This window comes from Aspergillus chevalieri, chromosome 6 (assembly GCF_016861735.1).
Source record: "Aspergillus chevalieri M1 DNA, chromosome 6, nearly complete sequence".
Classification (NCBI taxonomy): Eukaryota; Fungi; Ascomycota; class Eurotiomycetes; order Eurotiales; family Aspergillaceae; genus Aspergillus; species Aspergillus chevalieri.
In genome coordinates, this window is record NC_057367.1 from 2,763,013 (window position 1) to 2,779,253 (window position 16,241).

Below are 16,241 nucleotides of genomic sequence, written 5' to 3' on the forward strand. Positions count from 1 at the left end.
AGCAGCCACCCTCTCCATTTGCTTGTTTGGGAAATATTACCGGACTCATGTTTTTATTGCAGATCCAGTCAGTGCCCTAGCTACCGTACTGTCTGCCCCGGCATCCCAGTCCCTTGCGAGAAGAGAAAGGTGCAAGATCTTCTTCAAGAAGCACAAAAGTTAAGAAATCTCCTTCAACCGCATCCTCATCGCGCTCGCCGTGATTTAACATTGCTCTCTACTCCCCCTCTCCCCCTCGTCCTACCTCGTCACTATCCTCGCTAACTGCGATCGTCTTTGATTGGGGTCTCATTACCAACATCGGCCATTGGCACATTACGCTGTTCATATTCTTGTCTACTCTCAAAACTATGATCTTTCGGCTGCGCATCATCAACTTCTCGTCACATGCCATTGATCGCTTTCTTATCACTGCCTGTGCTACCTTTTTATTGCTTCTCTTTGCCGTTTCAATCCACTTACTTCACACGAGGTATCCTTTTGCTTCTTGAGGCTTACCTGTCTCAGCGGAGGCGACCTATGCACCATTCAACAGGCAAGTACAGAGAGCCGGTAAGAATTTAAGAACAATAGCGACAGCGAGTCTAAATAAAACGGCAATATGCAAATCAAAAATGAGGTGCCGGGGTCATTAGACATGGGAATCGCATCAAGGATAGTGAAGTGAGCAAGAGGAGTTTAAACAGAGAGCCCTGCCTGTTGGCGCTAAGAACGTGACTACAATCGTCGGTCACAGATATTGATATGTCTGTTAACGTTTGTTCTACAAATCATTATGAATCCAGTAATCTCTTTTGAGATGGAATCATCAACTAAACTATCTTTAGGATGGGCCCTGATGCCAGCAACATTTAGGGTTAGGGCGTTCAGAGCCCTCGGTATTCCACAACTCCGGCACCCATCATTACGAAATCTTGTTTATGAGGTCTGGAAAAAGTCTTCTCTAGTGCTCTTGGTACACTTTCAGAGATTCAGAAGCTGCTCTTAAGGTTAACAGTCCGAGGATGGTCTCTACGGTTCCGACAATATCGGGGTCCTGGTTTCCTATGTTTCATCCTTTTTTCCTTTTTTTTTCCCCCTCCTGTACGCTTCTCACTAATATCGCTATGTCTTCTGATGTCTCTCTATAGTTTCTGCAAGCCTTGCTATCAGGAAAATAAAGAAATAACAAACAAAACGATGCAAACAACCCTCATAAAATACAACCATTTAGAAGTTCTCCCCGTAAGAACCCTACCCATAGTAACTTAAAATGCATTCATTCAGCCACCCCGAGAATAAATGGCGAGCAAGGCAACTGAGCAAACATAACAAGATCCTCTGCTATGCAGGGTTGGATAAAAACAATTCTCGAGGATAAATATCTGAAAAAGAAAACGGGGGGTTCAATTGTGGCATCGCTTACAGGTGTCCGGCGCACTTCATGAGCTGCTGTGCGCTGAAACTGAGGTCAGTCTCTCAGTTGCGGGGGCCCTGTCCATAGATGCATGGAAGGAAATGACAAGGGAGGCACCGGTGGCAGTAGTTGGCGTGACATTCAGTACTTGCGCCGCAAAAGGCTGCTTATTGGCGACGGACTGGAGGGCGAGCGGAGGGTGGGCGTTGATCTGTCTGAGACTCGCAATGACTGTTGTTCAACTTGGGGGTCCCAGGAGGCACCAGTTACCACCGTTCAATTATCATCGTCTTTGTGTTTTTCCTGACTGAGATTACCAGGCCAATCCTGGCCATCCTGCCGAAATTGGCAAACCACCACGTCGCGTCTTGATGAAGGCGCGGCACAGATTCCGATACATCAGCTTCAACCACGAAGGTTGGCCAAGCAACAATATCACCATTCCTCACCTTTCGTGACCCAGGGTAAAAACAGTCGTCTGGGTGTTTTAACTTGTTACTCGCGATTGCAGGATGGCCGGTTGTGGTGCCGAACTGGTACTCATTAGCACTGATACCCATGCCGGCCAGCTGTCTCTCGATCTTGGTAGAAAAATTCCGGACAGTTACATCGCGTGCACCAGAGGGGATGACCTTTATGACACTAACATGCGCGAATCGAAACTTGCACAAATTAAGAATTTCTTGATTTTCTCGGAGATTTGAGATCGTGTATTTTGAGATGTTCAGCACAATAATGTACTGATTGCCGGCCTCGCCGGTCTCCAGGAGTCTCTCGGACTTCTTGGGCGCATTTGGTCAAAAGGGCAAGCTTATTCTGACCAGGGTTGCGCCGGAAGTGAGTCGGAACATTTGAGGGTATTAAAGCTGACGGACGAAGGAGGGTGGGGGGAAGAAGATGGGAGAGGAGAGGGACGTTTCTGGGATGTCTTACCTTCTTCCATCGCGGATTACCGAGTGGTCTACAGTGCAGTCGAAATTCACCGATTATAAATTATCCTAGAACTAAGAGCACAGGAATGCCTATCTAAGGTCCCGATGCCTGTTTCTCAATACTTCTCTAAATTATTCATGTCTATACCTGTATAATAGTGCTAATGAGGGAAGTTGCCGTATAATCGTTATTTGAACTGAAGGTTGCGATATCGTTCTACTCAGTGTTCCTTAGAGCCTTGGACTGCGAAATCAATTGACCTGTGGATTCACGTTCCCAAAGATCTCTGGGTCATCGTCCATAGGCAAAGACATCTCTGGCATCGCCTTTACAACAGCCCATGTGAAATCGTACTTCTGACTGGCATCATTCCACGACATTCGAGGAACCAGGCAGTCGATTCGTCGCCATAGTCTCCGCATAAACCGCCGTGTGATTTTATGGGGTCGACCATCGACATACTGCCGGAACGTATGCCCTTTTTGTGGCCCATCTACCAAGAATCTCAAGTAGCTGTCCTCCTCCTCTTTGGGGCTCTCTATCACCTTTCTCCGTTTCGGTGGCTCCCAGTGTTGTTCCCCCGAAATCAACCCCTCCAGTATATCCAGCTCTTTCCCTGGTAATGGTGGAAGCAGACTCTTCAATGCTGCAGTGTACCAATTGCTCCTAATATTCCTCCGACGCACCGCAGCAATTGGCCTTCCCCAACTGTTCTCCTCGGGTATTCGCGGCTCAATAGACTTGATCTGTGGACGAACACGTAACTCATTAATAATTCCATGGGCATGCTGCGCCTTGAGCAACGCCCTCACAAGTGACGGTGGTTCCCATCCATCATAGTACGCAAAAGGCTTATTGATCAGCTGGGCCACCTCCTGACTGTCCACGGGAGTTGCGGGGGCAATAAATTTGTACAGCAATTCGTTCCGTCGTTTCCCCGTCCGTCCGTATGATAGCCGGAGCACATGCTCCAGTGGTTTGGTGTACCCTTCGTTTGCGCGTCGTAGGAGAGATAGTTGCTGTAGTGCTGTTTTGCGGAGTTTGCGCTGGTGCTCTGTTTCTTTCTGTATTTGCGGGTTAAAGTAGTATCGGCGGAATCTTTGCATCACATAGTCGCGCATGTGTCCCTTTGCGATGGGGTCAGGAAGGTAGGAGCATTCACGGAGTAAGGACCTTAGGAGGTTTCGCCATTCTTCGGAGGGTATGGTAGGTAAAGTAGTGGTCGGGGTGAATTTCGGAGTTCTCATCATGGCGGAATGAGAGAGGTACAGCAGACGGGTAGATATGACGAAAGGATTGTGATGGGAACCCTATATTCCCCCCAGCAGCGTCTCGATTAACTGCGACACAGTCGATGCCGGACATAGACATCGGAATCGGAGGTGCGGCCCGAAAAGGAAATCGACGCAGAAAGTCACGCGAAAGCGCCAAGCGCGAGACGCGACCCGACGAAACCCCGCGACTTTCACGGCGACTCGATCTTCCCCGTTTGCATGCACGATCTGAGAAACTGCCCTATCTTACTGGTCGAGAGAAGCAAAGAGATCGATTCCTCTCGTTGAATATTCTGGACTGTGCCTTTTGCTTGGTTGGCCTTGCGGACTTGTGAACCGTGCAGTTGCCCCTTCCAACAACGCGCCTTTTTTGCGCGCTCCGACAACTTCTCCGACATTCACTGCCTTAGGACAAGAGGTTGGTCCCGCATGCTTAGGGAATATTACGAGAAGTTTTGTGATTGCTGACAGTATCGCATTGTTATTCTCAGGTCTCCAAGCTACATGTGCTGTGTCTAAACCGATTGAGAACCTGACGAGACCGACCCTGAGATGGTTTCCAGCAATAACCCTGTTGGACGTCCAGGCCTGCCCATGTCATATTCGCAAAGTAGCATCGGGTCGACCAATGGCATGGCTTTCTCACAATCGCAAATGGGCTCATTCAACACTTCTCATTCCGTGGCATCGACACCAAGAGCAACACCGCCTCCCCCGAAGGGATCACAACAATCGACCATGTCGTTCAGCTATCACAATGGCAACGGCATGCCTGCCAGCTCGAGAAGCAGTTATGGTGGCTTCGATGAACCGAATGGCTTGCCGTCAATACCATCCCTTCATGAAGAATTTAAGCCGCAAATATACAGGGTCTGGCCCCTACAATTGTTCTATCCATTCTGAGTGAATGCTAACTTTGCGCTCTTCGCTGTAGGCTGTCTATTCCAATGTACATGTTTACGAAATGGAAGTCAACGGAGTTGCGGTGATGAAACGTCGTGACGATTCATGGTTGAACGCTACTCAGATCCTTAAAGTCGCTGGCGTGGTCAAAGCTCGAAGGACAAAAACGCTTGAAAAGGAGATTGCGGCCGGTGAACATGAGAAGGTCCAAGGTGGCTATGGTAAATACCAGGGTACATGGGTGAACTTTCACAGGGGCGTGGATCTTTGCCGGGAATATCACGTCGAAGAGTTATTGAGACCGTTGCTCGAATATGACCCTAGCGCAAACGGTACTGGTGGCACCACGCACGATATTATGGACACTCCCACCAAAGAACAGGCGATGGCTGCGCAGCGCAAGCGATTATACAGCGGCATGGATGGCAATCGCAGCATGTCTCAACCACAACAGGGCACCTTTTTCCAGAACATCTCCCGCACCGCCGCTACAGCCGTCAATGCCATCAGCAAGGCCCGATTTGACTCTCCAGCCGCCCGAGGAAATGTCAACAGACGGCCGAGTGTCATGCAAAAATCATTCAACAGCGAGCCCCATATGCCCTTCAACGCTCAGCAGAGCATGTACAGCATAGCGTCCGATAACAGCCTCAGCAACCATATGCAGAACGGTGGACGATTACCGCCTGTTGATAATTCAGGCCTTAATCACGAGGAATCTGCAGAACCCCCTCGTAAACGATTTAGGTCTACCTCCCATCACGAACAATCATTTGGGGCTCACCAGGAGCCCTCTAATCTATCGATGCATGAGCCAACACCAACAGAACCGAATGAATCATTCTACCAGGAAATGGATATACCAGCTTCCATGGTGGATGGTAACCCGCGCGCCTCTGATCCGCTTCCTGCAGCGTCGACCCCTGAAAGGTTCCAAAAGACGAAACTCATCATGACCTTGTTCCTTGATAAGCGGACGAAGGATTTCTCGAGCCATCCGGCCTTAGTTCAACTTTCCAACGAAGACCTGGAGATTCCTCTCGACGAGTATCAAAACAATGCACTTCATTGGGCCGCGATGCTTGCTCGCATGCCTCTTGTCCACGCACTCATTCAGAAGGGCGTGAGCATCTACCGTGTGAACGGCGCAGGAGAAACTGCCCTGCAAAAATCGGTTGGGACAAGAAACAACTTGGACTACCGGAGCTTTCCTCGCTTATTACAAGTACTTGCACCAACGATTGACATGGTTGATTACAGTGGGCGGACAATCCTGCATCATATTGCAGTGATGGCGGCAACAGGAGGCGGAGGTCATGTGTCGGCTAAGCACTACCTGGAGGCTTTACTCGAGTTTATTGTTCGCCATGGTGGTTCGACAGTCAGTACGCATGCCCCCAATGGGACTGTTGAGAACGGCCAGAACGGTCCGATCACGGGTGAAGTTATAACACTCGGGCGCTTTATTTCTGAGATTGTCAACCTACGGGATGACCAAGGGGATACTGCGCTCAATCTAGCTGGACGCGCACGCTCTGTTCTTGTGCCTCAGCTTTTGGAAGTGGGAGCAGACCCCCACATCCCCAATCACACTGGTCTCCGGCCTGCAGACTACGGCGTTGGTGTAGATATGATAGAGGGCAACTCCCAGGCCAACAAGGGAGACTCTTTTACGGATCAGCTTGCTAAGACCAAGAAGGAAATTTTAGATGGTGAGTTATCTTCCTTTTCCGCTTTGTCTTCAATACTAATTGCAATGTAGCAACCTTATCCCAAGTGACCACTATGGTGCAAGAGGCATTAGGCGGTCTTGACCGTGAACTCGCTTCGAGTCTAACTCAGAAGCAAGAAAAGTTCGATCATTGGCATTCAAGGATCCGTGAGACTGCAAAGGCTCGGCAAATCGAGCAGAAAGGGCTCGATGATCTCAAACGCAAAGGTTCTGATCGCATTGAGCTTGACCGACGGATCAGAAACCTCGAGCGGTCATTAGAAGACTTCTATACGGTCCTCAATGATAAGCGCGGTGAATCGCTTGACATGTCAAAGGTAGCGGCCGTCGGAGATGCGGATAAAGAGTCGGGCCTTGATATCGAAGAATTCGAGGCAATCTTCCCTGAATCATTCGATCCAACGGCTGGGTTATCTGAAAAGCAATCTGCATATCTGGCTTCCTTGCCTTCCCCCGAGGTCCTGCGGAAGCGGATCAGTTGCTACCAGGGAGTGAACGATGAACTGTTGGCAGAGGTAGAACGTCTCAAGTCCAAGAATGTAGTACTGGGGCAGAATTACCGTCGAATGGTCATGGCCTGTACCGGATGGTCCGCTGAACAGGTCGACGAAGCTGCTGAAGGATTGACACAGTGCGTCAAAGAACTGAACGACAATCCGGTTCCGGAAGATGAGGCAATCGAGATTTTGATGCGAGACCGGGGGCAAGACTGGTGATGCTCATCTACATGCGTCACTTGGAGACTTTACGATCTATTTTGTTGTATAATGGTTTGGCTTTGTGAATTTTTGGATGGTCTATATGGGATATTATTGTATATTTTAGCATTCGTGGCGTTGATGTTTCTTCCTTGCGTGTTGAGAGGCGTTTTACGCATTCAATGTCTGTCTTTGCAGATACCCCAGGAACAATTTAATATGTTTATCTTCCTTTGGATACATCATAATATGATATAGGATTGAATCATCTTTATGTGAGGCCATATTCATCTCCATCTTCTATACACTTCTACCGAGGACCACCTGGAGCTGTGTATTGGTGAAAAAGTGCGTGGCTATGGTGCTTTTTGCGGAGATGACAAACGTCCTCCTGACTGCAAGTCATAATGCCACGGCCTTCCGTCAGCCCCACCGCCCTCCGAAAATTCTCTTATCGATAAAAAAAATTTAGAAATCGGTGGGGTCTGAAGGCTTCATTTTGAGATTTTTGTTCTGTAGATACTTCTGTTATTGTTCATTTTGCTGGCTGTGGATCAGAGACTACTGTTAGATTGCTATAGAGCATGCAATAGGTTGTGGTCATCCATTTCGCTTCGTGTCGTTCCACGTTGTTTGGTGTTCCTTAACACTTGATACCCCACATTTGTCCTTGTCTTGGAGAAAATCAAAGATTCAAAAATGGCAGAGACGACTCCTTACTCGGCATCGTTGAACACCCTGTTCGACAATGCATCGCCTCTCAAGGGCCAGTATGAGCCCGTCCACCTGGCCGATGCAGAGGTGGTCCCGATTCTCGAACTGCCAGTTGCAAAGGAGGTGTTCGGCCAGACTCCCTCTGATAAAGACGCCATCAAGAAGGTATCCAGCGGCGATATTTCCTATACCACTTTCGTGGCCGAGAAGACAAAGTCCGTTGCACAGTCGCAAATAGGGGAGCAACGCTCGCAACTGCTGCATATCGGTCTCGCGGCTCTCTTTTCCTTTCTGCAGTCCAACGTCACAGGACCTGCATTGAACTTCAGACCGGCGGAGGTTATCCTCCCGTCAGCTCTGCGATCTCAGGTAGCTACTCTTCGCGGTGTCCGAGATCAGATCATTCGGGGCCTTACCGTGGACGGAGAGGCAGCGTACAAGCTGACTCCGAATGTGGAGTTGTTCGCTATTGCAAAGGCTATCCTGGTTGATGCCGATGTCTTGGTGGCTGATGGTCCCGTTGTCGCAAGGACTGCTCGGATGCGTGTCAACTTCTTGCACCAGAAGATGCTTTCGGAAGTCACCAGTACATTGCAGGATGTTATCTATGAGGATCTGGATGAGCTGACAAAGGTGGTGCTTGGTGAGGGTTCAACGTATACCCCGCATGAGAAGGGCCGCTTCTTGCTCGAGAGGGCTACGATGCATACTCACCATGGATTCGATGCCAAGGCTCGCGCGGATCTTGAGCGTGCTGCTACGGAGAGACATTTTGAGTTCGCGTTGACTGGACGGCTGGGAAAGAGGACTAAGTTCCAGGACCGTGATATCAGTCAGCTGGTGATTCTGGCTAAGAGTGCGGACGAGAGCGCAACTACTGAGAGCGCTGCTTCAGAGTCTGAAAAGAAGGATGACTCGCAACCTTCTGGTCCGAAGAACCTTGACTTGAACGATGATACCCTGTTGGAGTCTATTTCTTTCGCCAAAAACCCAGAATCTCAGGAACAGGAAAAGTCAATGACTGTCCAGGATGAATCCGGCCTTTCCCCTGCGCTGGCCTCGATCGATGCTGGTGATCAGCCAATTCTCGATGCTGTCGACTCCTCTATTTTGCTTGCATTGGCTTCAGCAATTACAAACACTACGCCTGAGAACGGTCTGACTCGCGAGGAAACCCACCCGTACGCCACTCGTGTCCTTGAAGGTGGCAGCTCGAACTGGCAAGTGTACACCCAGGCATTGTTGCTCCGCAGTCGGATCGAAGGTTACCGGTCAAGAACGGTTGAGAGATCCGTCCTGCAGATGCAAGCTCTTGTGGACCAGGTCATCGCAGACACCGCCAGCCTCGATGCACAAACTGGAGAGGAGTCTACCGAAGAACCTACGACATTCCTTCCCAGACCCGAAAAGTCCGAATCAGCATCCGCTGCTGAACGACTCGAGTATATCTGGCTCCTGAACTTCTCGACAAGATGGGATCTCGAAGCTGAACTTGCCAAGCGCTGGGTCGACCTTGGAGGCTTGCGAACCGCACTTGAAATCTACGAACGCCTTCAGATGTGGGCCGAAGCTGCCCTCTGCTACGCCGCCACGGAAAGGGAAGAAAAGGCTAAGCAAATGATCCGCGGACAGCTCTATGAGCCCACCAACAAAGACGAACCAGCAGGCGACAACGAGACATTCCAAGGACCAGAACTCTTTCCCCTCCCCGCGAACGCGCCCCGCTTGTTCTGTATCCTGGGTGACATCGACACAGACCCAGCAATGTACGAGCGCTCATGGGAGGTCTCTGGCCAGCGCTATGCTCGTGCCCAGCGCTCTCTGGCCCGTCATTATCTCACCATGAAGCCGCCGGCGCTGGAGAAGGCGGAAGAAGCGTACCGCAAGAGTCTGCACATCAACCGCATCAACCACGGCGCTTGGTTCGCCCTGGGCTGTGTCCAGCTGGAACTCAAGCACTGGGAAGATGCCGTCGACTCGTTCGCCCGCACCGTTCAGCTCGAAGAGAGCGACGCAGAGGCATGGAGTAACCTGGCAGCCGCCATCCTCCGAACCTCCAAACCCGCCGATGATACATCAGAAGACCCCGTCGCACAGCAAACCGCAGATACCGACGCTGACGCTGACTCCGAAACCGCACCTGCACCCGCGCCCCAAGACCCCTTCAGGCGTAAGCGCGAAGCCCTCACAGCCCTCCAACGCGCCGCCCAACTCAAGCACGAAGACCCTCGCATCTGGGACAACGTCCTCACCGTCGCAGCCTCAATCCCACCACCCTACACCCCCTTCCGCGACGTGATCAACGCCCAACGCCGTCTCATCGAACAGCTCGGCCCAAAGAAGGGCGAGAAGAGCATCGACCACCCCATCCTGGGCATGCTCGTCGACCACCTCACCAAGGACTACAGCTACGAAGACCTCCTCATCAACGTGAACGAAGCGGATCCTAACTCCGAACGCATCGTCCGCAGTGGTACCATCCCCGGCCAGATCCTCTCGCTGATCGACCATTCCGTCGTGCCGCTTATCACGCACTCCCCCTCGTTGTGGCTCCTTGTCGCTCGCGTCGAGTACTTCCGCAATCAACCCAGTAAAGCCTTCGAAGCGCATGAGAAAGCGTGGCGCGCAACTGTTGCGTCCTCCGCACAGGGTGCGTTCCAAATGGGCGATGAGAAGAAGTGGTTGGATGTCGTTAAGGCGACGGAGCGGTTGGTGCGTGAGGGGTATGCGAAGTACGGGCCTATGGATAAGGAGGGGCAGGTTGAGAATGAGGATGGGGAGAGCGAGATGGTGGCGAAGGATTGGCGGTTTAAGTCCAGGAGTGCTGTGAGGGGGATTTTGGGCAAGGGGAAGGATTTCTGGGAGGATAGTGAGGGGTGGAGTCGGTTGAAGGAATTGCAGAGTGAGGTTGGGACTGGATCTTAAAAAATTTGCTTTTCTTTGGTTAATGAGTGTATGCGATGTGAATACGAGTTTTCGTTTCGGTTTGATGTACTGGTATATAACATGATAGACCGTTGTTATCTTCCCTCAAGTTTCCTCTTTAACATTCCAACGAAACTCTCAAATAGAACAGAATCCGTCCCCTTCAGCCATCGCATCACAACCTTGGTTCTCGTCTCCTCAATCCCATCCAATTTTAACTGTACCTTGAACCCCAGCGCCACCTGGCCCTCGTCAATCTCCATCTTGTGCTTCTCCGCAGTCTCGGGGTTCTGCATCTTCCGCCGCGCTTGTCGAGACCAGACGTTCTCTTTTGCGAAGCCGATTCCCGTGCTAAGGTTCTTGCGCCAGTGCCATTGAATTGGGAGAGCGCTGAGTTCTGCGTCTAATTTGGAGCAGAGGTCGTCGATTGAGGTGTTGGATATGAGGAAGGTCGATTCGGAGGGGAAGGGGAGGAGGTGTTTGGGGAAATTGGTTATCCCGCGGGCTACGTTCTATGCAGTTGTTAGTATCACTTAAGACAATCGGAACAGGTGTCAACGCACCATAGCCGGGCGTAAATCGGCCCAAGACCATGCAACTGCCCAGCGCCTTGTCTTCGAGCCTTGGACGAACTCTGTGACGGCATAGTTGCGGTTGTTGTGGCTGATTAGCTTTTCGACAATCACGGAGACGCTGCTCAGTTTTCCGAGCATGGTGGTGTACCATAGGACTTTCTCGCCAAGCCGGATGCTTTCTTCGATCATCCGCGCGACGAAATCAAGCTCCCCTCCAGTGGTGACCATTTCGACTTCGGCTCCTGTGCATGCCTGCGAATGTTTAGTCTGTTACTCTATCCATAAAGGCAATATTGCGACGCACTGAAAATGGTAGCCTCTCTTTCGCTTCTGCAGAGGCAATCATCTCATCGCGCGATGCGTAAAATGGAGGGTTGCACATTGTAAAATCAAGCCTTTGCCTGTCAGCAATAAGGTTTGGTATCTCCGGTCTGTGTCGTACAAACCGTTCAACTCCCGATTTCTGCAACGGAACGAGTAAGCTGGGATCCGTTTTGATGATTTGGATCCGCGACTCGAGTCCATTTTTGGTTACCGTCTTTGTGGCAGTTTCGATGTTTTCATCATCGATATCTGATTTGTGAGCCTCTGATCCAACGCACAGGGCGTTGTTGCTAACCTGTGGCCACGAACTTCCACCTTGGCCTCGAGGCACATCCCAGAAGGGGATAGATACTGCAGCATCCTGTTCCTCTGGACGTTCATTAGCAGAGATCAAATATCAGGATGCCGGAGAAATACATGTCAATCCCTGTAACGTCACGGTCAGGGTCGTAGTCATCACGGTACTCGTCTCCGGTAGTATCTAGCAGGTCTTGCAGCCACAGGATGTAATTCAATCTTGCAATGTTAGATGTGAGCTAGCTCTGAATCCTTCGATGATATACCTGTTGGGCACCTGATACAACTAATTAGCGAATGAAATGTAATGGTGGGGATACGGCATACCGGTGGGCATAGTCTGTTCTCGGGAATATCAACTTCCAGATCAAAATCTTGCTTCAATAAACTCTTGGTCAACTGTCTACTATCAATCAGCTCCCATATCGGCCAGTCCGATGTCTCAATTCGTACCGCACCGCATCTGGATCGGTAAAATCCAATTGTCCATTTGGTTTTAAACTGGCGGAATCAGTTGTCTATCATGAGGTCACGCGACCACAGGCACGTACTATTTAGCGAATTCTGGCGACTGCAGCGAAAGCGCCATGAAATCGACATCGTTCTTGTAGATATTGCGCGCAGCTCTCATAGTGTCCATATGTTCTGTAAACTCATCAGCGGCCAAGATAAGTAAATTGTCATTTCCCTACCTACCATGAGCACCTGTGGGCCAAGCCCTAATCAGCCTTAGCAGACCCAGAAGTCTGAGCCAATCTGGTCCCAAAAGGCAGATCGCAAAGTTAGACGGTTAAACAGCAGAGTCATTAACTGGTTCTGATTAAGGCACTGGGCGGATAAGGCCCGAGAAAACCGGCAAATGGCACACCGCTCACCGCTAAAAAAAGACTGAATGATGTCAGGGCGGGGGGTCAACACGTGTTGGGCAAACAATAACTTTCGATTTCCCCTCCGCTTTGTTTCATCTGACCCGTTTCCACTCAGGGGGCCTTCTCCGTACATAACGTTGGCATTCGTTCATAAACTGTACATAGCCCTGCTGCAATCGTTCTTGCATATACTATCTTCAGTCGTTCGTTGACCCCACTGCCTTCGTTAAATCTGACTCTCGGGAGCGGACACCATGAATAAATTCAAATCGATGATCGAGAGTGAGGTTGACAAGTTGGAGGATCAATTCAAAGGTCAGATAGGACTAATTGTCCACCATTTGTGGGGAAATCCTTACTGATTGAAATTGTACACAGGCACCGGTTTCCACGATGCCAGAGCTCAGGCCCACCACATGAAGCACAAGTTTGGAAAGTTCTTCAACATCCTCAATCCCAACCACCGCCATGACGAAGAGCACGAGCAAGCGACCGACAGGAAGCGAACTGGCATTGCGAAGTCCCACCGATTTGAGTCCTACGCCCCCATTCGCGAGAACAATAACCTCAAGTGGTATGTCGATGCTCTGGATTATCTCTGGGCGGTCTCGATTGCGCTCGACCAGGCCCAAGAGGTCATCTACTTGGCGGACTGGTGGATCTCGCCGGAATTGTTCTTGCGGAGACCTCCATTCGACAATCAGGAATGGCGCTTGGACCAGATTCTCAAGCGGCGCGCTGAGGCTGGTGTGAAGATCTACATCATTGTGTACAAGGAGGTTAGCAGAAATTGGCTTCAATGTGCCAATTGCGGATTGCTGATGGCTTCTCACTTAGGTCAACCAAGCGCTTACTTGCAATTCAGCGCATACCAAGCATGCCTTGGGAAGTCTCTGTCCCGAAGGAAGCCCCGGTCATGGAAACATCAAGGTCTTGCGCCATCCGGACCACAACATTTTCGAGAATGCGGCAGACATGACTCTCTACTGGGTATGGAATAAAAAAAAAAAGACCGTTTCGAATGAACACAGTATTGACCGTTGCTAGGCTCACCACGAGAAATTTATCGTTATTGATTACGCCTTGGCTTTCATTGGTGGTATCGATTTGTGCTTCGGACGATGGGACGCTCATCAGCACCCCTTGGCTGACTGCCATCCATCCAACTTCAAGAACGACATTTTCCCCGGTCAGGAATTCAACAACAACCGCATCATGGACTTCCAGAGTGTGGACCAGTGGCAGAGCAATGAGATTAGCAAGTCAGAATACGGCCGTATGCCATGGCACGACGTTGCCATGGGTCTGATCGGCGACGCTGTATACGATATCGCCGAGCATTTCGTCCTCCGTTGGAACTTCGTCAAGCGAGACAAGTACAAGCGGGATGACAAGGTTGACTGGCTTATGCTCGAGGGGCGCACTGGCGAAGACGAAGACCTCGTTGCGGTTCAGCGTCCGAAGTTCCCCTGCGGTGATTATGTTCAGCATCCATTCAGGCCGTTGGACACCAAGCCTCGCGGCAGACAGGGCACCGTGAGGGCACAGCTTGTGCGCAGCAGTGCCGACTGGAGCAGTGGCATCTTGCTTGAGCATAGTATCCAGAATGCTTACATTGAGATCATTAGCAACGCGAAGCATTTTGTCTATATCGAAAACCAGTTCTTCAGTATGTCACGCATACTCCCCACTTGAGAAAGTATGCTAACATAAATACTAGTCACCGCTACGGGTGAGCACCAGGCGCCTGTTCACAACGTTATTGGAAGCGCGATTGTCGAAGCTTGCGTCAGAGCTGGTAAAGAGGGAAGAAAGTTCAGGGTCATCATTCTGATCCCGGCCATTCCTGGTTTTGCCGGTGACTTACGGCAGGTGGAGGCAACTGGTACTCGGGCAATCATGGACTACCAATACAAGTCGATCTGCCGTGGTGAACACTCGATCTTTGGTCAGATCAAGGCGCAGGGCGTTGACCCGACCCGTAAGTAACCAGCCTTTGGGGGGTTTTATTACGTTGCTGACAGATAACAGAACACATTTTCTTCTTCAACCTGCGTGCCTACGATCGTATCAACAAGACTCCAGCTCTGCTGAAGCTTGAGGAGGATGCCGGCGTGTCTTACCAAGATATTCAGCGTGGTATTGCCGAGACGATCATGAGTGATAGTGTCCACCCTACAATTGGCAAAGAGGGCGACAAGGGCGAAAAAGACTATGAGACCACCGCTGGCGAAATTGAAGAAAAGATTGAACGGTTGCGCAAGTTCGAGCGGCGGCTCGAGGCTCGCGAGTCTGACGAAGGACTGTTCAGCAAAGACACGGTTGCCCACACCACCATGTTGCATGGGGGTAAAATGTCTGACGAGGCTTGGCAAGGTGACCCGGAGGGTGAGAAGGAGAACTTTGTCCAGGAAGAACTCTATATCCATGGTAAAGTGTGTATCGCGGATGACCGGGTTGCTATCTGTGGTAGTGCAAACATCAACGACCGAGTAAGTTTTCTTTCCTCGTCCAAAACTATGCAGCTTGACTGTGCATAGATTAACGATTGCAGTCGCAACTTGGATTCCACGACAGTGAGCTCGCTATCGTCATGGAGGATGAAGATTTCATGGACAGCTGGATGGACGGCAAACCATACAAAGCAGGACGGCACATTGCAACCCTCCGACGAGAGCTGTGGAGAGAACACCTGGGACTGCTTCCGGCCCAAGACTACGACGCGTCGCGGGAACCCAACGCGCAGCCCCCGGGTGTCTGCCCCAACAAGGTCCAGGAGGGTCCTGAGAACGACTTCGTCGCGGATCCCCTGGGTGAGCGACTCTGGGACATGTGGACGGAGCGGGCCACTGTCAACACGGAAGTGTTCCGGTTGCTCTTCCGTGCTGACCCCGATGACAACATCCGGACGTTTGAGGACTATGATAAGTTCTCGCCTAAGGGCTCGAAGCAGGGCCATCTGTTCGATCCTTTCCAGCCGGTTACGCAGGTTCGCGAGCAACTTGACAAGATCAAGGGACATCTTGTGTGGATGCCGCTTGATTTCTTGAAGGATGCTGAGATGGCTGAGCCTGGTTTGCAGGTGAACCAGATTACCGAGGTGAGTTGTACCAACTATCTTTGTGTTGTTTGGACAAGACTAACGTGCATATCAGAGTATCTACACGTAAACGAGACGTCCAATTTTGGATATGGAAAAGCTGATGATATATATTGTTCCGATGTTATTTATGATTTTGATATACCACATACTTCCTTTTCCTATTGATATTTATCGACGATAGTCAAATGAAAAAAAACGAGTTATGATAGATTAGGGTTGCATAGACGGATCTGGAAATTAATGAAAGAGTGTCTCAACAAATGGCAAGATGGCCGAGCGGTCCAAGGCGTCAGGTTAAGGTTACCTTAACATACAACTTCTCGAAGTTTCCTGATCTCCGACAGGGGGCGTGGGTTCGAATCCCACTCTTGTCAATTCTTTTTTGTTTTTGTTCCTCCCCTAGCACTTCAATTTAGTTTTTATTCCTTCTACCATTCTTAATGGTAGAAAATTGTACCTTATATAGAAATAGATGTGTTGAGTCCTGCCGTTCCGCTG

General features: G+C 50.4%; 5 protein-coding genes across 5 annotated transcripts; 3 read left to right on the forward strand and 2 right to left on the reverse strand.

The window, feature by feature from the left end:
- Positions 1 to 2,580: 2,580 nt before the first annotated feature.
- ACHE_60964A (uncharacterized protein) lies at positions 2,581 to 3,579 on the reverse strand (the record flags this gene model as incomplete). Its single annotated transcript, XM_043282197.1, has 1 exon — positions 2,581 to 3,579. The coding sequence occupies one exon, from the start codon at positions 3,577 to 3,579 to the stop codon at positions 2,581 to 2,583; it is 999 nt and encodes a 332-aa protein (XP_043139600.1).
- A 576-nt stretch (positions 3,580 to 4,155) lies between these two features.
- Positions 4,156 to 6,954, forward strand: SWI6 (putative APSES transcription factor (MbpA); the record flags this gene model as incomplete). The annotated part of the gene is made up of 3 exons (XM_043282199.1): positions 4,156 to 4,473; positions 4,538 to 6,218; positions 6,269 to 6,954. 3 exons carry the CDS (start codon positions 4,156 to 4,158, stop codon positions 6,952 to 6,954), a joined length of 2,685 nt encoding a protein of 894 aa, XP_043139601.1.
- A 681-nt stretch (positions 6,955 to 7,635) lies between these two features.
- On the forward strand, positions 7,636 to 10,575 carry ACHE_60966S (tetratricopeptide repeat protein; the record flags this gene model as incomplete). Its single annotated transcript, XM_043282200.1, has 1 exon — positions 7,636 to 10,575. The coding sequence occupies one exon, from the start codon at positions 7,636 to 7,638 to the stop codon at positions 10,573 to 10,575; it is 2,940 nt and encodes a 979-aa protein (XP_043139602.1).
- Positions 10,576 to 10,670: 95 nt separating this feature from the next.
- On the reverse strand, positions 10,671 to 12,411 carry ACHE_60967A (DUF890 domain protein; the record flags this gene model as incomplete). The annotated part of the gene is made up of 10 exons (XM_043282201.1): positions 10,671 to 11,087; positions 11,139 to 11,402; positions 11,455 to 11,545; positions 11,597 to 11,723; positions 11,770 to 11,843; positions 11,892 to 11,990; positions 12,038 to 12,048; positions 12,099 to 12,174; positions 12,225 to 12,272; positions 12,323 to 12,411. 10 exons carry the CDS (start codon positions 12,409 to 12,411, stop codon positions 10,671 to 10,673), a joined length of 1,296 nt encoding a protein of 431 aa, XP_043139603.1.
- A 483-nt stretch (positions 12,412 to 12,894) lies between these two features.
- On the forward strand, positions 12,895 to 15,810 carry pldA (putative phospholipase PldA; the record flags this gene model as incomplete). The annotated part of the gene is made up of 8 exons (XM_043282202.1): positions 12,895 to 12,955; positions 13,019 to 13,419; positions 13,478 to 13,630; positions 13,688 to 14,309; positions 14,361 to 14,621; positions 14,672 to 15,132; positions 15,195 to 15,740; positions 15,796 to 15,810. 8 exons carry the CDS (start codon positions 12,895 to 12,897, stop codon positions 15,808 to 15,810), a joined length of 2,520 nt encoding a protein of 839 aa, XP_043139604.1.
- Positions 15,811 to 16,241: the final 431 nt, after the last annotated feature.